Source organism: Chlorocebus sabaeus, chromosome 8 (assembly GCF_047675955.1).
Source record: "Chlorocebus sabaeus isolate Y175 chromosome 8, mChlSab1.0.hap1, whole genome shotgun sequence".
Taxonomy (NCBI): Eukaryota; Metazoa; Chordata; class Mammalia; order Primates; family Cercopithecidae; genus Chlorocebus; species Chlorocebus sabaeus.
This window is the reverse complement of record NC_132911.1, coordinates 18,331,298-18,357,605: the sequence shown is the minus strand read 5'-3', so window position 1 is coordinate 18,357,605 and position 26,308 is coordinate 18,331,298. Positions and strand designations below refer to the sequence as shown.

The 26,308-nt window shown below is 42.6% G+C and overlaps 1 protein-coding gene across 5 annotated transcripts in view; it reads left to right on the top strand.

Annotated features, from left to right (window-relative positions):
- The window catches only part of PSD3 (pleckstrin and Sec7 domain containing 3), a 555,746-nt gene that overhangs the window by 219,322 nt on the left and 310,116 nt on the right, over positions 1-26,308 (top strand). For 4 of the 5 annotated variants that reach the window (XM_007961788.3, XM_007961789.3, XM_007961791.3 and 1 more), the window contains one exon: positions 1,071-1,466. In XM_007961788.3, the coding sequence (XP_007959979.2) occupies positions 1,071-1,466 (396 nt within the window). Of the gene's footprint in view, positions 1-1,070; positions 1,467-15,509; positions 15,776-26,308 lie in introns of those variants that run through there. The other variant, XM_073017968.1, reaches the window with a different exon arrangement.

Sequence of the window (26,308 nt, the reverse complement as noted above, 5' to 3'; positions counted from 1 at the left end):
TCATCTTAGGAATGGTCCAGTTTATGCCAAGTGCAGTGGGAAGCCATTAAGAACATAGCATTTGGTCCATGGCTGACCTTCAGTATTTGAAAACAACAAACCAATTGCAATGTTGAATGTGGATTCTAGTAATATCTGGGAATGTGGATGACTTATGAGATGCTTAATAGATAATTCCTATTTCTATTTTATTCCTATTTGTAGGAATCTGAGGCTCAGAGAGGTTAAGTAAAGTTGCTTCAAGTGATATAGCTAGTAATTGAGACAGCCAAAGTTCAGCTTCCGGTTTGTCGAACTCTTGACCTCTTGCTCTTCCTAGTTATCTATCTCCCAAGTTTTTTTACTTAGTTATCCTAATGTTCATTTTTAATATTTGAAGAACATGCTGCATATTAATTGTTCACATTTGTGTGCCGAAGTGAATGCCCCAGCCTGTATATTGACTTTTGAGCTGTTTCTAGTATCTCAAGGCTTTGGTTACCCTTGGCTTCTGTTGGCTTTTGTTAGGCTGCTCCTTGGCTATCTAACTTTGGACCTGAAATCTCTCTGCAGTGCTGCTCTGTTGTCAGCAGGGGGCAGCTCTTGGCTTCTGATATAGTCATCTGCTTGAGAGCATTTGGCCTTATTTAAATCAGAAAGTATTAATCAACTGATGAAAGTTTGGTGTATTTTTACTGAAATTTTGCCGTATCAAGTTTACATGATATATTTATCTGATTCTGTTATAATTAGGAATGCTGGTAGTTGCAAATAATCTGAATGTGCACGGTGTAGTTGGCTAAAATGAGAATTGAGTATTTTATTCACATATTCATTGGACCAGATGTATTCACATATTAGGAAGCTAGTTTGAAACTTTATTAAATTATTTATAGTGTCCTAGCCACATATATGGTGAGAATTTTTCAACCTGATTATGTTTCATAGCTTCCTTCCCAAATATGTTAAGATATAAGTCAATGAATAGAAGAGTTAGATCTTCAGAATGTTGTCCTTTTTATATGATTGAAGGGGGAAAAATAAAGACATTAACCTAATCTTGAAATTCCTCACTCTTATTTACTTTCCAGGATCACTGAACAAGAGGAGCACGTTAAGGGGGAAGATGAAGACATCCTCGGGCCTGGATATACGGAGGACTCCACTGATGTGTACAGCTCCCAGTTTGAAACCATTTTGGACAACACTTCTTTATACTACAGTGCGGAGTCCCTGGAGACATTATACTCAGAGCCTGATAGCTATTTTAGCTTTGAAATGCCCCTCACTCCAATGATACAACAGCGCATTAAAGAAGGTGGTCAGTTCTTGGAGAGGACATCAGGGGGAGGACATCAGGATATCCTGAGTGTGTCAGCAGATGGTGGAATCATGATGGGCTATTCTAGTGGGGTCACCAATGGGCTGAATGATGCCAACGACTCCATCTACACGAAAGGCACCCCGGAGATTGCTTTCTGGGGAAGGTACTTGTCCCATTCTCATACATTTCATACTGGTGGTTTTTGTAGGATTTCTTCTTTGGGAAATCTGAGTGTGGAATATATTTTTAAATCATTTGGCCAATTTCTGTGGATATAAGCCAATGATGTGAATAAAAAGTAATTTGAGTTTTAGGGCAGGAAGGACACACCTTAGTGGTTTGTCAAATTGGCAAACTGTGATCATTTTAGTCTGTGGTATTTCCTGGATGACTATAAATTGGATACCAAACAAATATTTGGGGATGATGAGTGAGGTATCAGCTCCGACAATGGCATTGACGTGGTGCTGTGAAAAGAACACTGAGAGGTCGTAGCTTTAGTTTGGCACTGAGGGTGGTTGATGACTTCAAGAAGGTTATTTGATTAGCTCAGAGATTCCTTCATTGGAAACTAAAGTGGTGGACTATGCAGTCAGCAAAGTCTCTTCCAGTCCTTTGCTCTGAGAGGTCCTATTCTGTCCTCCTGTTCCAGACATGTTGAAGGAAGGATCCAATTAGACAGATGCTTGAGAGAGCTGATATCTTGGTCTAGGCTGCGTATTTATTTTCTCTCTCTACTTTAGGATTTTAGTCTATCTGGGAGATAAAATGATACATTTTGTACGTTGTATGCACCTTGCGTGTCATCTGGGGATTCCACATCTATTTATAGATTACCCAGCATTTCATTTCTTCATGCTCGTCATCTTCAGGTTATCTACCTGTGACAATTTTATGAATTTTGTTTTGATATATTTGTGTGTGTGTGTGTGTATGTGTGTGTGTGTTTGTATGGAGCTGGTGGGGGGTGTTAAATGGTGATCAACTATTTTAAAACTGTTTAAAGCTGTATGAAATAATACCAGTGCTTTTTGTTTTTTTTAAAAAAAGCTAATAATACAGGTTTTCACTGCACCTCTCTTTTTGGGCAGTCCGTCCTGTGCTGAGCATTTTCTATAACCAGTTTGAAGGTTAATAGTTCATTGGATGAGCAAATTCAGGATTGGCACCTTGTGACACTGTAGCGATGCATTTCCTTGTGAAAATGGATTGTGGATATCGGTTGTCTCATTGGGTCACAGTGAGAATAAAAAGAACAAGGTGTCAAAACCACAAGATTTTGGTCTGAATTACTTGGGCAAGTCACTTATTTTCTCTGAAAGTTGATTTATTTATTTACGAAATGGGGTTAATGATCCAGTGTGTTGTGAGGCCGTGAGATTTAAAGGGTTAATAGAGACTAAAGCACTTCACACAGGACATGGTACAAAGCAGAGCCTGGGTAAATGTGTGCATATGAACTGGTTGCCTGATTAGTCCACATCTAGACTTCCTGTATCTCTGAGATGAGAATGTCTGTCAGCGGAAGAGTCCTGGAGAGGAAGCATCCCTGAAAACGGTGTCCCTGCAAGGGGGTGCTCCTCGGCGGAGGGTGCCACCTTAGTCCTCCCCTTTCACCATCATCTCTGAGGACTGCAAATTGTGATAAAATGCTGTAGGAAAGGTTTGCAGATAATTTCATGGAAATCCCAACTCAGTTTTCTAGGGTGAGTGGAAGTTGTTTATATTACAGACCAAACATGGTTTGGGGAACTGAACAGTTTTGGGCCGAGAGGCTTCACTGCAGAAGCCACAGGGAGGGGTTGTAAGTGAAGCCAAGAGATGAACATCAGTGAAGGAATTGGGTGAAAGATTTGTTAAATGTGCGGCTTGTGCACTTAGAACGGGAGGTTGTCATCGTTTGGGCCAGCATGGGTGCCAGTCACGAGGATGGACAGAGTTAAATAGTTGGGAGAGAGTATTGGAGTAGGTTATAGTGTTTTAGCATCTCAGATTTAAACAGTGGTATCCTTCAGGCCGTGTTGAGATAAAGTTTCAGCTGTGTCCCTTTATTGTCAAACCAGGAGATCTTGTCTAGTAGTAAAGGACCACATTCTAGTGCTGAGTGACAAGCACCTTGGAGACGTGCCAGCTCACCTCTGCCCGAGCCCGGGCACTCCTCCTGTACAATTCCTGACGGTGGTCATCCTACCGTGCGCTGAGCACTGCCAGTGGCTTGGACAGACAAGCTTGGCGGGACCCCCCCATTTTGTGTTATTTGAGGTTGGCATATGATAATAAGTGGTTATAGGTGGAGGAAGCTTTATTTTCTGATGTATGCCTCTATTCAAGGTTAAAAGGTAGGGCAGGTTTAATGATCCTAAGAAATTTTAAGGAAACTGGAAAACTCATGTTTTTCTTTACCCCCTTCTGCCTTCCTTAGTGATTTGGAGAAGCTGCAACCACAAAAGAATTGTGTTAGTATTCTGGGTTAGAGAATTAGGATGTTTTTCTACTTGAATGGGCCTCAGATAGCTTTTTTAAAAAAGTTTTTAAAATAATATAGAATCTGTATTCCAGTTTGATGGGATATATTACCCAAAGCCACGTGGCTGTCTTGTGACAGATACTATACTAGAATTCAAGTTGTCTGACTCCTAGGCCAGATTCATTCACTGTGCTAGGTGTTGGTTCTCTCATATTATTATTCTTCTTTTGATCTGATTTCTCTCATGCCATGTGTCGATAAAGCCGGAAGTCTGAGATGATCTGTTTTCAAGAAACTAAGTTCTCAATGTAGAGCTGCTTGTTGGTGGTAGTCGTGGCAGTGTATGCGTTCAATTTGAGGGAAAATTTACCAGGTCAATAGTAAACATGCTTCCACATATTTTTAAAGCAATCAGTGAGCTGGCCTTTTAAAATTTCATCTATGTTAAAATATCCCCCTGCTGAGGTAAGGAAGTGGACATTGAGGTATGAAGCCTGTCCTTTAGCCAAGCACTGAGGGCCCAAGTGTTAGAATTAAAGGCAAAAAAAATTTCGATTGTATTAATATGTTTACAAAAGAAAAGTGATAAGTAAAAGCAGTGCCCATGCCTCCATGCCTCCATGCCATCTGTGTTCACCTGCCTCTCCTGCTTCCTTGCTAGAGGTGGGGGTCTGAGCACATTGGATAAAGTGAGCTCTGAGGAAGGCACAAAAGACAAGGAATAAGACTAATGAATTCTCCCCTGGTCACGCCTCCTTGATATTTGGTAGACGTGAACCAAGGAAATCAAGTATTGATTTTAATGTATAAAGTGTTAGTCATTAGCTTGTAAAAAATATTATTACTTTAGCTAGTCTCTGAATATAATTGTGTGTCATATGTAGCCTATAGGTTTTATTTATTTAGTAAACACGTGATGTTTGGTTCTCATCATGAGCTAGGAGGAAGAAAGGAACTATTAGTGTTCTAATTTTCCAAATAAGGAAACCAAGGTGTGCAGAGAGGCTGAGTAAGTTGCTCAAGGTCACACAGATGGTGAGTGGCATGCTTAGCCCTCGAATACAGGCAGTCGGCCTCCAGAGCCCGTGCTCTTCCTGGACTGTGCTGAACTGGGCCAAGTGATAATGATTTCATGGTAGATCTAGAACAAGACCAGATATCTTCAACAAAACAAAAATGTATTTGCTTTGGTATTGCCTAGATTTCCTTTTAAATCCTTTTCTGTTTCAACATCTGTCTTTACTTTGTCATTAAAGATTATTTCAGTGGCAGTATTGGACGGTGATTTTTTCTGAACACAGGATGACATTGTTCTCAGCTGAATTGCTCTTTTAAAGAAAGGTGAGAGAGGTGGGGAAAGCTGACTGGGGTGTTGTAGCACTTAGTTCTTTCCCTCAGAAATGCCTTCCAGGCTTGGGCTCAGCCATCCTTTGGTGGCCAGAGGGACATTGTTCATCCCTGTTACTCTCTCTACTCAAGTCAAAGAAGAAAATATTCCAAATCTATAATATTCTAGTATCCAGTTGGGAAAGACTTTTTTTTTTTTTTTTTTTGAGTGCCTGTCTATTTGTCCTTAAAAGTATTAAATACCTTTGTGACATCAAGCAGCTCACTCTGTGTAAGGTGAAAAAGCCTCTTAAAATCCTGGAATAAATCTGGACGGACTATTAGGTTACCACAAATGTAATTAAAGTTTTTGTCATTACTTTCAATGGCAAACTGCAATTACTTTTGCACCAGCCTAATACACTCTCCCAGGTGCTCTGCCTGCCTGTTGATCAGTGAGCCACATGTCAGCCAGAAACAGCTCACCCTACGCATGGAACACAGTATTTTAATGAAGAAGCAAAGAGAAGCATCCCCTCCCTGTGTGGTCCAGCTACATGGCACTCAGGCTGACCAGGGGTCAGTGGTGCTGTGTGAAGTCCTGTCACATGGCTCCAAAATTAGAAAGGATAATTAGAGACTTACAGTTACACCCGTTTCAATGGGTTCCTTTGTGTCTGGGTGCTTCTCGCTCGCAGGCTTATCAGCAGATGACCACAACTCCAATCAGTAAGTTCTTAAGGCACAAATGTTGTCACTGTGACCATCAACAGAGCTGAATATTGTCCATTTCCATTGAGCTTGGGTTTGGACAGGAGAAAAAGAAATAGCAAATACAGTGACATGGCAGAAACGTGTTTTTTTTGGTTCCCTGAAATATATGAAGCTGATTTTTGAGATAACCTTTGTAGTGTGATAGATCTATTTTATATCTTAGCTTCCTAGTTTTCCTTTCAGATCTTGCTCAGGATACCAACGGTACGGCGGAACAGGTGAATTACATCTGCGTGCAGCTGATCTGCCTGAGGGAAGCACTTCAGTCTGTCTTCAGCTCTGAATTTAATATTTGTGGGGACTTTTTTGCCTTGCTGTTATTTTTTTCTCCCCTTTCTCAAATGGAATGCAGTGTTTTGAAATTATTCTCTTTCTTCCTCAGTTTTTCTCTATCCATATTGTTTGTCCACTTAGGAAGCATTCATGTGAAAGAAGAAGTAGAAATTTGTTGAAATGCGATTTGAAAAATTGTTTTAGCATCCCAGTTTAAACTTGAAGCCACTTTAATATAATATATAAATATAAAAGAATAAATTAAAAATAATGTGACATTAGTGAAGCTGGTGACAGAGAACAGCATTTTGATGTTGTGAAATTGGAGAGATCTGGCTGCCCACGGAGCTCCCGGCTTCTCTTCTGCCATTCATGGTGGGAAGCTCCGCTGCCTCGTGGCTTCATGAGCTGGTTGCTGTTGCTCCAGTAATCTCTTTAATCCTTTTCTTCTACATTTTAAATTTGTTCGGTCAAAAAAGAGGTTCTCATTTTTCTCTCTCTGGCTTCTTTCCAAAGTAGTATAATGGTGATTTGATTTTTTTTTTTTTTAAACCACAAAGGAGTTCCTGATCAATGATGTGGGTTAGGGGCTCTTCTAGGTCTCAGAGCCAGTTATTCCTGGTTTTGAATTGTTTCACTTTCTAGGTGTGTATTTATGAATAAATACATAAAATCCGAGACCCTTTCCAAGTGTAAAATGAAATTAATAATACCTATGTTGTAAAGGAAGGAGGAGCAAATGAGATTAATCAGATGGAACAAAAATGAAGAAAAGAAAGTCAAGTGGCCTAACGATGTCTGGTACACAGTAGGAGCTCATTAAATACAAATGAATACCAACGACAGTAGTAACCCAAAGAAAAGTTATCCTGCCACTTGACCATGGACAGAAGTCCTGCACCAGACACTTACTACAGGACTTCCTGAGAAATTACTTTCTTTCTGTGAAGCGCAGTGCACTGTGGTAGGTGGAATAGACCTGGAGAGTTGACACAGAAGACAGGAGGCGAAGCCATCCTCTTTCTTGGCAGCTTGATCTCGGGCAGGTCTTTTCATTCGTGGAACTTCTGATTGCTTATTGGCAAGATGGAAATAGCCTTATCAACCAATTTACAGTTTTGTGGTAAGACTTTGCTAAGTTCTAGTTTGTGGATATTTAGTTTAAACCTATTATGGGTTTTGTGGTAGTCTAAGAGTCTAGGGAACAATAAGAAAATAGATAAGAAATAGCCTGGTAAAAAGAAAGATGCAAGGATTTGATGAATGTTTGACTCTAGGACACGTGGGGCTGAGTCAAAATGATTGTGAGAGTTCAAGCATGGGTGACTGGCTGGAGCAAGAAGCCCTCCACCGGAGTTGGGGGAAGCAGCAAGGTTGGTAGGAGGACACCTAGTGGGATCAGATATAAAGAGGTCGAATTGGAGGACAGAGAGGGTTACTTGTGTAGGGCTGGTGGGAATATGGGACTGAAGGTCACTGGAGAGACTTTGGAGTCACCCTTGTAGACGTGACACTTGCAGCTGTGGGCATGAGAAAGCTCTCAAGGGTGAGGAGTGGGCTGAGGGTGGGACTGTGAGGGGCTCACACAAGAACACTTAGGTTTTACTTATGTGTCCTTCTAATGCCATCTCTGTAGAAAATGTGCCCTGTAAGGTCAGTTTCCTGGCAGCTCTTCTGTGCTTTGTCTCTTCTCCAACAGTGGGTCGATTGTCAGGGAGCCCAGGATGGAAGCTAAGTGCACCGTGGGTCCTTGGTTGTTCTTTCAGTGCCCTTCAGACAGCCCTCACCCTATTGTTCTTGTGCCCTCCGTGTTTGGTCCCTCTTTTATAAATTAGCGATGACCTCAGGAAATGGTCCTGGATTTGAAATAGCTATTCCTGGAGACATTCTAATTCTGTGGTTTAAACCTTAAAACAAACCGAAGTCATTCCCTGGATATTGGTGGCTATTGGTGTGAAGAGCGTGGTGGGGCGCCTGTTACTTGGATGAGCTTTGATCAAAGAATGGCATCAAATGATAATGGACATTGGAGGTATGAGTGATTACAAGAAGAATCATAGGTCTAAATAAAAACTGGAATGGTAGTTAATACTTTAATTGATCAAGATGATACAGCAATATTTTTATTCCTGTATCAGTACGCTATTTAACTTTTAAAGGAAGCGATATTCATGTTAGCAGAGGTCTCTTAGCACCATATTTGCAACACTGGATGTTATCCATCGAGCCTTGGTTTGGGGAGGAAAAAAAGACACCGACTTTCCTGAGTAAATCGTTTGCTGAAGGTGTTTTACACAGGAGTACAAATTTGCCTGAACTCCAAAGGGGCTGGTTTACAGTACTTTAATCTTGTTTTTCACTTTATAAGCTTGCTGTAAACTGAAATACAGAGCTACAGGCAAACCTCATTTTATTGCACTTAGCTTTATTGCTCTTTGAAGATACTCTGTTTTGTTTTGTTTTTTAATTCACATTACAGATTTGTGGCAGCACTGCCTCACACAAGTCTGTTGGTGCCATTTTTTCTGATAACAGGTGCTCACTTTGTGTCTCTGTGTCACATTTTAGTAATTATCTCAGTATTTTGGGCTGTTTCGTTACTGTTAAATCTGTTATGGTGACCTGTGGTCAGAGATCTTTGATGTTACTATTGTCATCGTTTTGGAGCACCACAAACCATGCCCATATAACATGGCAAACCTTATCAGTTAGTTTTGTGTGTTCTGATTGCTCCATAAAACCAACTGTTCCCACCCCCCTCTCCCTCTCCTCGGGCCTTTTCCCTGAGACACACAATATTGAGATTAGGACAGTTAATAACCCTGCAATGCCTCTAAATGTTCAAATGAAAGGAAGAGTTTCACGTCTCTCACTTTAAATAAAATTCTAGAAAGGATTAAACTTGGTAAGGAAGGCATGTTGAAAGCCAAAATACACTGAAAGCTAGACCCCTTGCACCAATCAGCCGAGTTGTGAATGCAAAGTTCCTGAAGGAAATTAAAAGTGCTACTTCATTGAACCCATGAATAATAAGAAAGAGAAACGCCTTATTTCTGGATAGAGAAAGTTTTAATGGTCTGGATAGAAGATCAAATCAGTCACAATGTCTCCTTAAGCTGAAGCCAGAGCAAGGCTCTAACTCTCTTCAGTTCTCTGAAAGCTGAGAGGTGAGGGAACTGCAGCCAGAAAGCTGGAAGCCAGCAGAGATTGGTTTATGAGGTTTAAGGAAACAAGCCATCTCCATAACATAAAAGTACTAGGCGAAGCAGCAGGTGCTGATGTAGAAGCTGCAGCGAGTTATCCAGATCTAGCTGGGATAATTGATAGAGGGAGCTACAGTAAACCAAATAGCCGTCTATTGGAAAAAGATGCTATCTAGGACTTTCTTAGCTACAGAGTACGTGGCATTGCCTTTTCTTAAAGCTTGAAAAGACAAGCTGACCCTTGTTGGGAGCTAATACAGCTGGTGACACTAAGTTGAAGTTAGTGTTCATTTTCCATTCTGAAAATCCCACGGCCCTTCAGAATTACACTTAAATCTACTGTGGCCTGGCGTGGTGGCTAACAGCTGTAATCCCAGCACTTTGGGAGGCCGAGGCGGGCAGATCACCTAAGGTTGGTAGACCAGCCTGACCAACATGGTGAAACCCCTTCTCTACTAAAAATACAAAAATTAGCTGGGCATGGTGGTGGGTGCCTGTAATCCCAGCTACTCGGGAGGCTGAGGCAGGAGAATCACTAGAACCCAGGAGGGGGAGGTTGCGGTGAGCCGAGATGGTGCCATTGCACTCCAGCCTGGACAGCAAGAGCAAAACTCCATCTCAAAAATATATATATATATATATATACTGTACCTGTGCTCTAGAAATGGAACTACAAAGGCTAGATAACAGCACATCTGCTGACAGCATGCTTTACCGACTATTTTAAGCCCACTGTTAAGACCTACTGCTTAGGGGGAAAAACGGAAAAAAGATTTCTTTCAAAATACTACTGCTACTCATTGACAAGATGCCTGGTCACCCGGGAGCTCTGATGGAGCTGTACAGGAACACTGATGCTGTTCTCTTGCCTGCCTACACAATATCCATTCTGCAAGCCGTGGATCAAGGAGTAATTTTGACTTTGAACTTTTCTGGAAGGAATGTATTGTGTAAAGCTGTAGCCACTATAGATAGTGATTCCTCTGATGGATCTGGGCAAAGTCAGTTGAAAACCTTCTGGAAAGGAGTCACCATTCTAGATGCCATTAAGAACATTTGTGATTTGTGGGAGGAGGAGGTCAGAATAGCAACATGAATAGGAATTTGGAAGATGTTGATTCCAACCTTCATGAATGACTGAGTGGTTCGAAACTTCCAGTAGATTAAGCAACTGCATATATGGTGGAAATAGCAAGTGAACGAGAAGTGGAGCCTTAAGATGTGACTGAATTGCTGCAGTGTCGTGATACAACTTTAATAAATGAAGAGTTGCTTCTTATGGGTGAATAAAGAAAATGGTTTCTTGAGATGAAGTCTACTCTTGATGAAAATGCTGTGCACCTCATTGAGATGACTACAAAGGATTTGGAATATTTCATAAACTTAGTTAATAAAACAGTGGTGGGGTTTGAGAGGATTGACTTTAATTTTGAAAAAAAAAAAAAAAGTTCTGTGGTGGGTAAAAGACTATCAAGTAGCCTCACGGGCTAAAGAGAAATATTTTATGAAAAGAGTCCACTGATGCAGCAAACTTCATTTTTGTCTTGTTTTCAGAAATTGCCACAGCCACCCCAACCTTCTGCAACCACCACCCTGATCAGTCACCAGCCATCAACATTGAGGCAAGTCCCTCCATCAGCAAAGATTAGGACTTGCTGAATACTCAGATGATCATTAGCATTTGTGATATTAGTAATAAAGTTTGTTTTTAAATGAAAGTATGTACACTGTTGTTTTTAGACATAATGCTGTTGCACACTGAGAAACTACAGTGTAAACCTAACTCTTATCGGCACCAGAAAATCCAGAAATTTGTATCACTTGCTCTATTGTGCTATTTGCTTTATTGCAGCATTCTGGAATTGAACCAGCAATATATCCAAGGTATGTCTGTCTATTGAATTGGCTGAAGCTGTTAGCAGAGCCTTCATGTTTTAGCACTTGAGACAGACAGTGGCCATGGTGCAAAGGAAGGTAAATATGTGTCTCATGAATGCTAATGAGGATTGATATTAAAGTATCCTGTGTAATGTTAGATAAATGCTTCCATTTCATTATCCCCATACCTCATATGCTGTTTCTTATGCTTGTGCCTGACGCTCTGTTTGCAGGTATTCTACTGGTCTCTGAATCTAAAATTAAAGGAAAGCCTTATGAATCACACACTGAACTCCTGCAATTTTCTGATGTTTTTACTCACCATCTTGCCACCCAACAGCATTCACTTGGGAGCTTATTAGAATTGCAGAGACCCAGGCCCCACCTTGACCTGCTACATTAGAATCTGCATTTTAACAAGAGGTCCAAGTGGTTTCCATTCACGGGGAAGTTTGCAAAGCACTGGTCTACAACAGTGGTCCATGGAGCAAACCTGGAGTAGTAAAACTGTAGTACAGTGGTTCTCAAACTTGATTGCTCATTAGAATCAGACAGGGAGCTCTGTAAGCTTCTCATCTCCAGGCTTTGCCGTCAGAGATTGTATTTGTTAGAGTGGCCCCTGGACATGGAGCGCGTTAAAAGCTTCCCAGGTGATTCTGATGTACAGCCTAGGTTCTCAACCCCTTGCTGCTCCCAGGTGTGGGCCTCAGATTAACAGACATCACCTGCGCCTGGTTAGAAATGTGTCTCAGACATCATCCTAGACCCGCTGGAGCAAAATTTGCATTTTAACACATTCCCAGGTGATCCATGAGCATGCTGAAGTTTGAGAGGCATTTACTGGAAGTTGCTTAGAGGCAGAATGCAAAGTCCAGCCAGTCCCTCTTCTCAGCGGGAGTGAGCCTGTTAAAGGTAACTGTGCTTTTGGAGAGGTGGATTCTCCTGACGGAGGTTTGTAAGAGTGAGTGCTCCTGGCTGTGAACCTGGAAATGATTTCTTCTGTTGTCTTTGGTGTGTTGGTGATAGAGAGTCCATCCAAACAACACCAGCAGAGGTTGGTTGATTTTCCTGCCTAGGAAACAGTATGGTTTGGTTGTGAAGAGTGTGGGTTCTTAAGTCGGAGTGGTTTGGTTCAAATTTTAGTCAATTCTCTCTCTCAATCATTTACTGGCACTTCATGAGAACTCAATAAATGTTGGCTATTAACAGTAATAACAGTGCTTGAAACGTCATCTTTAAAACCTCTTCAAAGTCACCTAGTATTCGGTAAAATCGAATCGATTTGAGATGTTGTTTTTCTGTAATAATAATTCTGAGAGCCTTCAATTCTTTGACTGTGAGGAAGTTTAATGATAGATTCTTTTATTTTCTTTGTAATTACTCTATTTAGAAGCCCACCTCAACGCAAACAAGGGGGTATTTTCTTGTCAAGAGTAATATTATAAAGTCTTTAGTATAGAGAAAATAAGATGTATTGAATAGTTACGATTGTGAAACAATCCTAAAAGTTCATTATTCATAGTTGACATTCATTTAGCAACTGTTTGAGGATTCAGCACGTAGTATTAAAAGTATTATACTTAGCTACAGGCCTATACTTCTGTTAGGCTGTGGTCTTCTCAAGTTCTACGTTTTGGGACTTGGAGAACCCCTGGCATAGTGGCAAGCACATATTGGGCACTCAGTTTTTTTGAATGAAGAACTTAATGAGCAGCTGCTCTGTGGTAGATATCAAGGTGTCTCCCAAACAGGCAGGTCACATAACTTCAGAAATGATTCTAGTGCCGAGCGCAGAGAGCCAGGCTGTACGGTTCCCAGGTGGGGGCTGCTTGCATCGTGGGATGTCATGGAGGCCCTTGTGGGGGTGCTGCATTTTGAGGTGGGCTGTGAAGGATGAGTTGGCTATGTGTACAGGGTTGTGGGTGGCATGGAGCAGGGTGACGTGCCAGAGCTAAACTATGGCAGAAGGAGTAGCAGCTGCTTGGATTTGGGGACTTGAGAGTGAAGGGAATTGTTAACCTCTTTGCCTCCTGTTCTGTTAATCGTCCAGACTGAACAGGTGCTGCTACACTCAAAGAGCTCGTAGCCTTGGTGCAGTTGGCTTTCTTTTTTTTTTTTTTTTTTTTGAGACGGAGTCTCGCTCTGTCGCCCAAGTTGGAGTGCAGTGGCCGGATCTCAGTTCACTGCAAGCTCCGCCTCCCGGGTTTACGCCATTCTCCTGCCTCAGCCTCCCGAGTAGCTGGGACTACAGGCGCCCGCCACCTCGCCCGGCTATTTTTTTGTATTTTTTTAGTAGAGTCGGGGTTTCACCGTGTTAGCCAGGATGGTCTCGATCTCCTGACCTTATGATCCGCCCGTCTCGGCCTCCCAAAGTGCTGGGATTACAGGCTTGAGCCACCGCGCCCGGCCTGCAGTTGGCTTTCTAAAGCTTCTGTAACATTTGAGGCATACCAAAAAGTGTACACAATAATAAACCCCTATGATCTCATCATCCCACTTAGGACATAAGAGCATTTTGGATGAACTCTCCTCTTTATGCCACCAGGTTCCATTCCTCTGTTTCCTTCCCTAGGTAGTGAAGTAACCATGAGCTGTGAACCTCATTGAGCTGTTGATATTTATCATTCCTTTAGAGATGTGCATCTGTAATCGTGACGCAGTGTTGTTTCACACGCTTTTCAACTTCATACACATGCTCTCTTGTTTCCTTTTGTGAAACTGGCCATTGTGTCTTCAGTTCTTTCATGGGTGCAGGTTGCCTTTGCCCGGCAGTGGTGGCTGCTTTTTGAGGACATACCCGTATTTCTAGATTGTCCGTTTTTCTCAGTATTCGGAATTCCTCCTTGACTCGGCCCTAGTTCAGTCGGTTTAATTGCTGTATAGTATTCATTATGTGAACATACTATAACCTGTTTTTTTCATTTTTCTATTTATGGGCATTTTGACTGTCTTGTTATGTCAGACAGCGTGGCGATGTGCAGAGCCTTCACGTGGCCTTTTGGGCACGTGTGGAAGAACTTCTCTAGGCTGGGTATATATTTAGGAATAAAATTACTGCATGGTAAGTATAATCATTTTCTGGTGAACCAGAACATTCTTAAAGGGCATATTACCTGGTCTTCGAGCGTATAATTTTTATCCACTTCTGTTTAGAAGTGATGTCGGTGAGTCTGAGGCCCACATCTGGGAGTAGCAAGGGCTTGACAACTTAGGCTGTACTTCAGAATCACCTGGGAAGTTTTTAAAGCTATCCATGTCCAGGGGCCACTCTAACATATAGAATCTCTGACGGTGAAGCCTAGAGATGAGAAGCTTACGGAGCTCCCTGTCTGATTCTAATGTGCAATCAAGGTTGAGAACACTGTAGCTTTACTACTCCAGGTTTGCTCCATGGACCACTATTGTAGACCAGTGCTTTGCAAACTTCCCCGTGAATGGAAACCACGTGGACCTCTTGTTAAAATGCAGATTCTAATGTAGTAGGTCAGGGTGGGGCTGGGAATTGTTTAGACCACACCCTAAACTTCTGTTTGGAAAATAATTTTGAGTCTTTTAAATCTCCAGGTCCTGATAATCCCCATATCCCAACAAAAATAGCAGGAGCTCAAGGAAAAGCGTGGAAAAGGGACTGAAGTGAGGCTGGTCTTTCACTGTTAGGGACTGACACACACTCTGCCATCCATTGGTTAGGTCTGGCGACCACAGCTTCCAGTGGCTCTCAGCTCCTGCTATCCCTGGTTTCTCGGATGCTTCTGTGGCAGTTGTTGCCTGTGTCTGACAGCTGTGAGTGTCGCCTGGCCACTTACGTGTCTGAAGCAGGCTTTGGACAACAGGAGAATACATATTTTCACATCCACGAGCAGAAAAACCAAAAATAGAAATGAAAATAGAAAAACACAAGTTACATAAGATTAAGTGTGAATTTAACAGAGCTGAATTGTGTATAATATAAACGACTTAAATCTATTTTGTTATCTATTTCAGTCATTTCTTTGGGACCAGGCTGTGTGTGCTGTAGGAAACTGCAGTCTAAAAAATAGTTGTTCCAAAAACTTCAGTGCTGTTAAACCAAATCAGTGCCGAAGTTACTTTGTTTTGAACGATGCTGGACGAATGTCTCCTTTCCCTTAAACAGGCAACCACTCCAAATAAGCGTAGACAGTCGCCTTTTCTGCCTGCTGTCAGCTTGCTCTCTGGCTCTTAAAGAGTTACACTGGAGGTTTGTGAGGTCATGAGTGACTTCACTGGGTCTGGACTTTTGAAGCAGGTCTCTTGGAGGGAAGCTCTGTTGAGAGAGGAGGCTGGGAAGAGGGGGACGTCCTCCTTCAACTTCTTTCAAGTTCGTATCCCTGAGCCCCTGAGGGATCCAGTGGCATTCTGGGAGAATGTCACTGCGGAGTCAGTGTGTAGCAGTTTGTACTGGCAACAGAAGCAGCTTTAGAAGTACGTTAAAGGAGCCCGTGCGGAAGATGAAAGTTTGCTGAGCAGATGGAATGGGAAAATGCTCTTCAATGCATGACAGAATTATGGGCAGACTGTTTGCTGACGGAGGTAACTGGAATTTGGTTTATTGCCTTTGTCTGGTCCTAGGCAGTGCTGGATTATGTGTAATTGTAATTGTACTGACTTCCTTGGATTTGAAAATAAATTATTTCAAATGAAAAGCATTATAAGGTGATCCTAGGGGAATGACTTAGGAACATGATCATATGTTAATTTCTAAATAAGGATGACAAATGACGAGTCTGTTTATTACAGTGTCTACAATGTTTGGGCAAAATGAGATTTTTCCCTAATGGAGTTGTGCTGCTCTTTGAGGTGCTTAGACATAGCTGGGTCTACCTAGACTGCCTGTGGACTCCAGCTACCCTTTGTGAAACTTCATCCGGGCTGTGGAATGTCACTAATTTGAGCTTGGTCATGTAGTGAGGTCCGTAATGACTACTGCAGAAGGCTATCGTTCTTATTTTGGTGTATCCCTGCTCTGAAGGGAAAGTTAGCTGTGCTGTTAGTATGGAACGATGATTCATCTTAGAATTCAACATTATACCTGAAACTTCAAAGACTAACCAGTTATTGAATGAAAAGGGCATAGCGAGTTTTTTTTGTTTTTTCCCCCCCTCTGGAGTTGGGGGAATTTCAGCCTCAGGATTTCTTTGTGGGAAAGTTTCTGTTGTTATGTTCAACAGGCAGGGGATAAGTGAGGTCAAGGATGCTAAAGAAGGGGAAGTGAGCCTAGCCCACTGACACTATGTCATTTTCAAGATGCCTGGAATTGAAGGGTAATTCATGACCATCCAAAACCCAGCAAGAACTCCAGGGCTTGAACTTCCAAGGTAGTCAATGATTGTAACAGGCATATCTGTGGGTATGCATTGCTAAAATTGGCTTTTCTAGCCTTGACTACAGATTGTAAGTTCCTATTTCCAGTATTTTATAATGCCGTTTGTCTGGCTAGCCCATCAGGGTAACAGTTTTGCCTCTTCTGTTAGGACATTTTGTTTCATAACTTTAATAAGAAATGACAGAATACTTGAGGGAAAAAAGGCCATTTAACATTTTATGAGAGGCCTAAGCAGGGTGGCTGTGAGTCTGATTTAGGAGTCATAGGCCCATAGGCTTAAGTTGTACTCCTTACAGTTTGGCCTCTAGCAAGTTACTTAACCACCCCTGAAGTTCAGCTTCCTCATAAATGAAATAGGAATGATAATAGTATCTAACGTGAGGGGTGGTGGCTGTGAGGATTAACTAGTGTGGAGTGCTTGGGAAGCAATTACCATAGTTCCTTCTGCTCTAAAAGAGTTCAGTCAATGTTAATGATCATTGGCTCTTGGGATGTTTACATTGTGCTTCCTTATGTCAGGCAAGTGAGGACTTAGATGTTAGAGCACGATGGTGATGAATTTGAAGCTGTGGGCAAACTCATACTGTAAACACATCAGGCTTCCTTGTGGCCAGGTTCCAGGGTAGCACCTCTGTTCTCATCTCAGCCGGGCCTCTCTCAAACGCAGGCTTCAGTGGCACTGGGGGCTGGGAGAGGAAAATGGGTGGATTAGTGCAGGTCCATCAGCACTTTGTGAGAATGTCTGTAGTGGGGAGGGCGTGTCAGTTTCATCACAAACGTGGGGAGTGGCATTGTGTACACATGTACCCCATAGGCAGCATATGACCCACTCGAGAAAGGACTGTCAGGACCTGGCCATCGTGTCTGGGTTCTTTCGTAGGTGCAGGTTGCCTTTGCCCAGCAGTGGTGGCAGCTTTTTAAGGATGTGTCTGTATTCCAAGATTGTCCCTGTCTGTCTTTACACTTTAGAGTTGGTAGCTCCGCAGCTGTGTGAAAGCTGCTTAGCTTCTCTGAGTGCCTGGTCTGAGTTTCCTGGTCTGTCACTTGTGGATATTATTTTTATTCCATGATTATTGAGATTAAATGAGATAAAATATGTGAAAATGCCTAACAGGATAAGTACTAAAAACTTTTTTTTTTTTTTCCTGCCTGAAAAATGGCTCAGTTTCTTCTGTTACAGCCCAGGGAAATTTTTGTAAAATTTGCAAATAGGAATCTTTGTTCTATTTTATAAAGTTCTTAGGTTTAATTCAGTGTTTCTAAAGCTCTTGTTGAAAACAGTTTTCTTGTGTGATTAGTTTACATCATCTGGTGTCTGGTTTCTTTTTTGCCTTCACCACTTTCCGGTGTAAGCTATCATCCTTATGGCTTTTACACTGAATTTTGATCTAGTTTTCAAAAATATTATGAAAGGAATATGACGCCAATAGTAAAAGTTCAATTGGAAGTTCCTTCGGTCCCACTCCCCAGAAGGAATCTCCACTGTCAGTTTCTAGTCTATCCTTGCAAGGCAGCATCTGCATAGCTCTTTGGGATCTGATTTGAAAGTGCCTTGTTGGTGCAGAAGTACAGATGTGGTAGGGAAAGTTCTGTCGGGCTTGCCAGCTCCCTGTGCAGCTCGGTCCCTCCCTGCAGTTCCGTGGCACAGTGTCCAGAACGTCTGCAGCTCCCTTGATGGGAACCGCCTGCACAGCTGCGTTGTGTCACCAAGAGCCGAGTGTGCTTGACAGGTCTAGCTCCAGCCATGCCGTTGTGGGGCGTGTGATGAACCTACAGTTCCTGTAGGAGCTCGAAGAGCTTGCCTCTCAGTCGAGGGCTGGTCTGAACCCACTGTGGAATCCTGTCCTGAAGTCCTGGGGAGGCAGAGCCTGTATTGGGTTCCAGCTGGGATTTTAGTCATTGTTTAGTTGGCTGGAGGCTGTGGTTCCGTCGGCCCTTTGGTCTACTGTTATATTTGGCTTTTTGTCATGAATACCATTGGGTGGAGATAGAATAGAAGGTGCTGAATATGGAGTTGGAAGATGTAGGCTCAGCTTCCCACCTTATTGTTTAGCAGCTGTGACTTTGGGTAAGACTTCTTTGGTCCTCAGTTTCTTTACTTGCAAGGTGGGACTACTGTGAGGATGAAATAAAATAACGATGGGAAAGTGCTAGACGGACTGCAGAGTGCTCTGTGGATTTCGTGGTTTGTTTCTCTTACTGGATATTCAAAGGACAGTGGCTTATTCCTCTTACCTGTCGAGGTAGACTGAATTGTTGATGCGTCGGAGGCCAAGAACAGTTGTAGCTGTCTGGTGTTCTGGTGTCCTTGCACTTTGTCTCGCTTTTGTGGAGATCTTGTGTCCCCTCTGTTCTTGGATGTTCCTGGTATGCATAAGCACCTGTATACAGAAGGGAGGGCGGCAATAGTTTCTGTGCCCAGCATGTTCTCAAGGAAGCCACTCCCTTTTGTTGATTCAGCTGGTCCTTGATTGAGGCCCTGCTTTTCAGCAGGGGAACCTCGGTTGGTCCAACTCTGCTATTGATGGTGAGACTTGGGAAGAGTCGCGTCCTCTCATGACCCCTCAGTTTGCCCATCTACAGAAGGGATTGGGCTACAAGACCTTTTTGTGCATGGGGAGGAGAGATAGTGACTATCTTTCCTTTTGTACTTCTCCTCTACCTTGCTGCATTCATCGTCTTACCGGGCAATTTTTGCCTCCTTTTAAATAACTTAGGACAATTGTCTTAGAAAAGATAGGGCAAGTGAGTAATGAAGCTGAACGTCCAGCTGAGATGCCATGTTGACTTCTGAGAACTAAATAAATGAAAATCTTATGGGTGACAGGGTATGAAGGATGAGTATCAAATTGTCTTGTCTAGAATCTGCTGACCTTGACCTCGCTTTGTTTTGTAATCATCCAAAGCTGACCATCTTCGGTCCAGGCTTCTGGATCTCAGATCCATTGTTACAGGAGTTGTGAGTACCTGAAGGGAGCCAGGGAGAAAGGATGTCATGACAGCTGGTGGCTGAAGTAGAGAAGCCACCATGAGAAGACATGGAAAATGAATAATTCTTTCAGCATGAGGCAAAAAATGCCTTTGGGACAGGGGAGGGGCCTTTGCCAGGCTATGTGGGAGATGTTTGCATTGCTGTGGTTCTGGTTTTCAATGGTTTTCATCCATTCTGGTTTCCTCAAACTCTTTGTTATCTATCTCTTGTTGAACAGAGGAGTACATCTATCCTGTGTGGACATTTTAGTCTGGCTTTCCCATGGCAAGACTGAATTCCTAGATGACAATAATAGGATAACATTTGTATTTCTTGAGTGTTTTGCTGCTGAAAAGATAAACAAGAAGAGTTAAATCTGTCTGTGCAGCTGACTAACCAGAAGGCTTATTAATAGCCCTAGTAGTGGGAGACAGTCACTGGCTGCTAGAACTTAAGCATCTAGCGTGTTCCTTGGGGAGCTCAGTGGCTGGGCCAAGTGTTGGGGACCCATGGAAGATGTCCTTCTGGATGAAACGGTTTACCTTAGATATAAGGAGAAAAGTTTACCTTAGACATGAGGGGAGTCATAGTTTCAAAAGACAAGGTCAGTAAGAGGAAAGAATCCACCTCAGAGATTCATTGCATAAGGTCAGTTCCAATAGATGGCATGGCTGATAGTAGGTTTGTAATTAGTGTGGCGCCTCCGAATGATACTTGGCCTCATGTGAGCACATAGCCTCTGAATGCTGTTGCCATAGTTGTGAGTAGGAGGACAATGCTGATATTTCAGGCTTCTAGAAATGTAAATGATCCATAGTATAAACCTCGGCCAACGTGTAAGAAGAGGCAGATGAAAAATATGGAAGCGCCATTAGCATGAAAATAGCGGACCATTCAACCGTAGTTTACATCTCGGCTGATACGAGCCGCTGAAGAGAAGGCGGTTGAGGTGTCTGATGTGTAGCGCATGACCAAAAGTAGTACTGTAATAATCAGGAGGGTTAGGCAGGCACCAAGAAGTGAGCCAAAGTTTCTTCGTGTAGAAATGATAGATGGTGTGGGAAGATCAATGAATGAGTAATTGTCTGTGATTCGGATTCTCTGTTTTACACCCTTTCACTTGCAATGTAAGTGAAAATTCTGTTGATTTAGGATTTGCCACTTTTGACTAAATCCCTTTACCTTGCATAATTTACTAACAAGTAGATGAATACCTATGTAGATGCCAGTTGTGTAATTGCTGCTTTGGGACTGCAGGTGGGATATGGCCAACAGGTGTAGAAGATAAACCTAAGGGTGATATAAGGTGATTTTGGCCTCTTCTGACATCTTGAGAGCAAATATGTCTCATCTTGCATTACTGCTTTGAATTCATCATTGATTGACTTCGTGGAAATTGCATAGCTGAGCATTTCTTAAAAGCTTAAACATGAGGGAACTAAGAAGTATCCACTTGAAACATAGCCAAAGAATAGCAGTTGCTACATTTTTATGTGACAATAAACAACGTAGGCCATAATCCCCACCGTCTCTGCATTCCTCCCCAACCTGGGGTGAGTTTACTGGTCATTCTGGGACTCCTCTGTGAGTGAGCAACATGGATTTTACAACCCAGTTTTTTCATAGTAATTCCTTTCTTTGAAGGAGAAAAACATTTTTAGTAACAACGATCTTGTTGGGAAATTTAGGTTGAACAAAAACAGGTACCCACCACTACACACACATTCAAGACTATTTCTAGAAGCATCCCTACATGAGAGAGAACATACAGCACTTAAATCTGAGCTGCAGTCTATTAAGTGTTTAAAACTTAATCACCACTTCTACATACTGCTTCTCAGTTGCATGCCTGACTTGGCTGCCTCTCTATGGGAGGTGGCCATCTCCTGAGTCAGCAGTATCTCTTCCTGTGGCACCCAGTTCTTCTTGGGAGGTCTCAGGGCCATGCAACCAGGGGATCAGCTCTGGCAAGAGGATGCGAGATTCATCTGCAGATGCTCGGTTGCCGGCCAAGGGTGGGGTTGCCCTACCCAGTATGTATTAAGTATCAAAATCCACATTTCGTTGGCTAGGGTAGAAGTTGTATTTATCTTGTGTTGCATTCACTTTTATGAAAACACGTCTGAAGACTGTCTGGTGTAACTGTACACCAACGTGGTTAAACACAGAATGCCTTCTTTTAGAGAAAGTTACTTCATTTTAAAGGAAGTAACAGGATTTAGGAATTTTTTTTTTTTTGGACTCTCGAAAGCTTGTGTATCACGTGACCAGTAGCTAGCTTTGCTGTGGTCTGATGCTGTTCTTTTCGCCTGCTTTCTTGATGGCACGTGTTTCTTCCCCTCTTTTCTTTCTCTTCCCTGCTTTTACAGTCTGCTTTATTTTCAACATTCTTTGGGTTATCATGGTTCTTTTTCTTCCCTGAATATTTAACCAGGCTCATGTCTCCCCTATTGTTTCTGCAGCCCACATCCTATCTTGCTGAGTCTCACTAGCCATTCATGGAGGAGGACTTTAAGTTGTTAGGTTGCTGTGGCCATTGCACATCCAAGGCCAGTGTGATTCTGATCCCAGGGTTGATGTCCGTAGTAGCCTTGTGTCTGTGGGTTGCACAGAGGGTCACCAGAAGAACATTGTGCTGGCAGTCAGGAGACTTTGGCTCTGGCCCTGCTCTGTTTATACCTAAGTTCTTCATCTCTCTCTGAAGCTTTCATTTACTTACCTGAAAAATTGAATTTGATTAAATAATTCACATGGTGTATACCACCTCCAAAAACTCATTACTTGACTGTATGAAATCATACGAATTCTGGCTCCTTACATGAGTTCTTTGTGATCAGTTAGGGTCTTATATTCAAAACAAATTGAAAACAATGAGGAGACTGGGATTGGAGCAGGTAGGGTATACCAAAAAAGTAGCAACAGTGCGCATAGCTTGCCCAGTGATTAAGACGGAGCAAGGGGAAGGAGGGAGAGGGCGCTTCCGGCTGGTTTGCAGTCTTCTTGGGCTGCCTCCACGGCTTGACATTTTGCCTTCTTCTTTCATGGAAGTAACATCCACTGGTTATCTTAGTCTGAGCTGACTGATTGGAGAGATTTACTTTGAAACCCCAATCGCACCTTTTCCAGGAAGGGAAGCACCAGGACAGTAGGAGATGATATTCCAGTCTCTTTTCCTTGGCTCAAGTGACTGGCTGATGGTGCATCTTCTCCCTCCCTTTTCCGAAGGGCGTGGTTTCTCGCATGAAAGCAGAAGTGTGCGTGCGCCTCCGCAGCCGAAGTGAAACCAGCATGCAGGAGGCGAAAGGCAGTGTCGAGGCCAAATCGGGAGTTTCTTGACTCTTGCTCATCCAGGGCATGGATATTGTAGGCTCAAATGGAGGAGAACTTTTTTTCCCTTTAGAGTTAAAGGAACATGGGATTGGCAGTGTGGGACCTGGGGTTTTCCTGGGACTTCACATTAGCTCTGTCTTTGGCTGTGTCACCCACCCATTTCTGAGCTGGCCTCATCTTCAAAATGAGGTTGTTGGGCCAAGCCAAACAATTTAGGGTTTTTTCCAGCACCAACCTGCCATCATCCTGTAATTTCCCTCTTCATGAGCAAGACCCCTGGAGATGTGGCAAGTGAGGGGAAAGGGAGTTGAGACCAGTCGGTTTTGCTGATGTGTCCTGTGTGTCCTGCAGCTTCTCTGTAGGCAGAGGCTGTCTTTTAATTTTTGCACAGCACTAAGTCCAGGTTACCACTAAATGTTTGAAAATCTATTGTTACTTTTGGCTAGTGTACTGATGTGTTGGCATTTTTTGATCGTTTGTCAGCAGTCTGTGTCCCTCTCTGCCTGGAACACAACCTCCTAGAGACGTTCATGACTTCCCGGTGTGAGTTTCCCCAGGAGTAGCAGTAGAACCTTCAAACTCCCTGTACCTTCACAAGGAACATGTCTCCCTCCAGGGCACGGGAGAAACTTGTACCGATAGTTTCTGCCCCCTACGTTTCTGTTCGTTTGATTTTTCTTCAAAAGCCTCAAAGACATTCGTAGCCCCACAGCCTCTATTAAATGTTGGCATTCAGGTTGAAGGGGCTGCTTGTGCCCTTGAACCTTGGAGTGTGGTTTAGCAGGGAACATCACTGTTTCTCTAGAGAAGTATTACCTTTGCCTTCCTGGTAACGATATCCCAATCAAAACATTTGTATTGCTACCGATACGGTCAAACATATGCATTAAATGGCTTATTGAGAATGTTTTTTGATCATGAGGGAATCTGAAAATCTTTCTTCTGTCTCTTTTCTTTCGCTTCCACAGGGTAACTGTGCAGTCAAATTGATAAGCATTTAAAATACATCCCATCTCCGCAAAGAATACCGCTCTAGTCACTCCCAGAGAATGGAATGCTTTCGCTAGGCTCATACCGTTGACTTAAGTGAACAGTATCGAGTGGAGATTATTACAAATGCATTTAATTATTCATGCTACTGGTTAAGAGAGATAAAGGATTTCGTTTAGATGTGTTTATTTTCTTCCAAACAGTAACTTCAGTATTCTTTCCCATTAAACCCTGAGACTAAGTGACTAGTTTGAGTTTCCTTCTTCTGCCATTTATTTGAAGTTTTTTTGTAGAGGTGGGATCTTGCTATGTTGCTCTGACTGGTCTCCAATGACTGGCCTTGAATGATCCTCCTGCTTAGTCCTCCCAAAGTGCTGGGATTACAGGTGTGAGCCACCACACCCACCCTCTTCTGCTATTTCCAACTGATGCTGTGGTGGGCCTGTAAAACTCTTGCTGTGGGCAGCAGGGAGGGAGAAGAGGGAGTGAAGGAGCTGCAGCAGCCCTCATGGGTATGGCTGACACTGCTGACAAGGTTTCTGTGGGGGTGGCCCCAGAGCACTCTCAGTGTGGACGCACCTGTCTTCCGAATGCCCCGCTGTGCACCTGGAAGTGACGACTGATGGACTGATGAGGGAGTCGCCACCCTGCTTATGTCACTAAGTCTGAGAATGCAGACAGGACCATGTGAGTGGGACGATGCAGCTGCCAAAGGCCCAGGGGACGCCGTCCACTCCAGGAAACGCGGGGTTTCTTTGGCTCACTACTGAGATGACAGCTGTTCCTCTCGCCACCTCTTCAAAATCATATCTATGATCAATACCCTTTAACTCATAAATTACTTATAATTTATGCTGCCAACTTCTAGGAATAACAGAATCCCAAATCAGAATGGTAATAATGAAATCCATTTTTTCTTCCAAAGCAATATTCTAATAGACAAGATACCGTATTTTTACCTCATGTTTTTCCTTTAGAATATACTTACCCTCAAGTTACAATTTTACCCTCTTTACATAACAAGATTTTAGAAAATCTAGGCCAGTGTGAACTCCTGTGATGCGCTTTGAGCCATCCATGGCTGTACATTCCCAGAATTAGTGCAAAGCCTTTCCCACCAATTTGGAATGAACTGATCATTGTAATCAGCTTTGTATGAAACAGTTGTTTCAGATCCCAGTGCTGTAGTGATGTCATTTTCTTTATACCCAAAGTAAATGCTGTGCAGACTAGCTTATTCTGGAATTTGACTGTACCATTCTTCTCTTGGTTAAAATCTTCCATAGCAGAGGAGCCCTGCTAAGTGAACAGTCTCCTTTATACATTGGTTTTTGTGCTTCTAACTAACCTTTCTAATAATCTTATTTTTCCCTAAGAAAACAGTCCATCCTATTTAATGTGGAGTAGGGGTTGGAATTGAAAAGTGAATATGTTCTATTCCGATTTTTTTTTCTTTTTTAGCATCAATGGGTTTTCAGTAGAAGTGATTCAATCTTAATGTGGTTTGGGCTCAAGGGCACAGAACGATAAGAGCTATAAATATAGTAGATAGGAGGGGGATCATGTTTAGTTAAGATAAAGTTGTTTCCACGTAAGACCTTGAACTAAAAAGAGGAAAGACTAGGAATCTTTAATAGAGTTTTTAAGTTTCTGATGGAAAGTATAAGTGTCTGTCTCATATTATTTATATATTAATGAAATACAACAGGAAAAGATGAATTTGTAAAAAATTTCACCCTCCAAGGCCGGGTGTGGTGGCTCACGCCTGTAATCCCAGCACTCTAGGAGGCCGAGGCAGGTGGATCACGAGGTCAGGAGATCGAGACCATCCTGGCTAACACAGTGAAATCACGACTCGACTAAAAATATAAAAAATTAGCCGGGCATGGTGGCAGGTGCCTGTAGTCCCAGCTACTTGGGAGGCTAAGGCAGGAGAAAGGCGTGAACCTGGGATACGGAGGATGCAGTGAGCTGAGATAGTGCCACTGCACTCCAGCCTGGGCCACAGAGCAAGACTCTGTCAAAAAAAAAAAAAAAAAAAAAAAAATTCACTCTCTTTAGAATTCTCAGGGGACCCCAGGGAGAAGGCCAACTTTATTTTCTTTCTTTCTGTGGTACCTTCGTATTTGAAGACTAGTGATCAGAACTGCTGTAGTTTTTAATCCTGGGGAGATACAGCTCTTAGATAATTACAGGTGATTTATGAGTTAAAGGGTATTGATGGGAGTCTTTCCATAATTATACTAAAATTTGGAACCCCATAGAGCTAGCTGCTGGACATCTGTCTTACAGGACCAGAACTCAAAACCCAATGGGCAGAACCTTGTGTAGGGTTAACCTTGTTTTTTTAAATCAGGATATTTGTCTACATAGCCCAGCTTGCCCATTTCCCGACAATACTGCCTTGGGTTAAAAAAAAAAAAAAAAAAGTCTGTCTTATAAAGTGTTT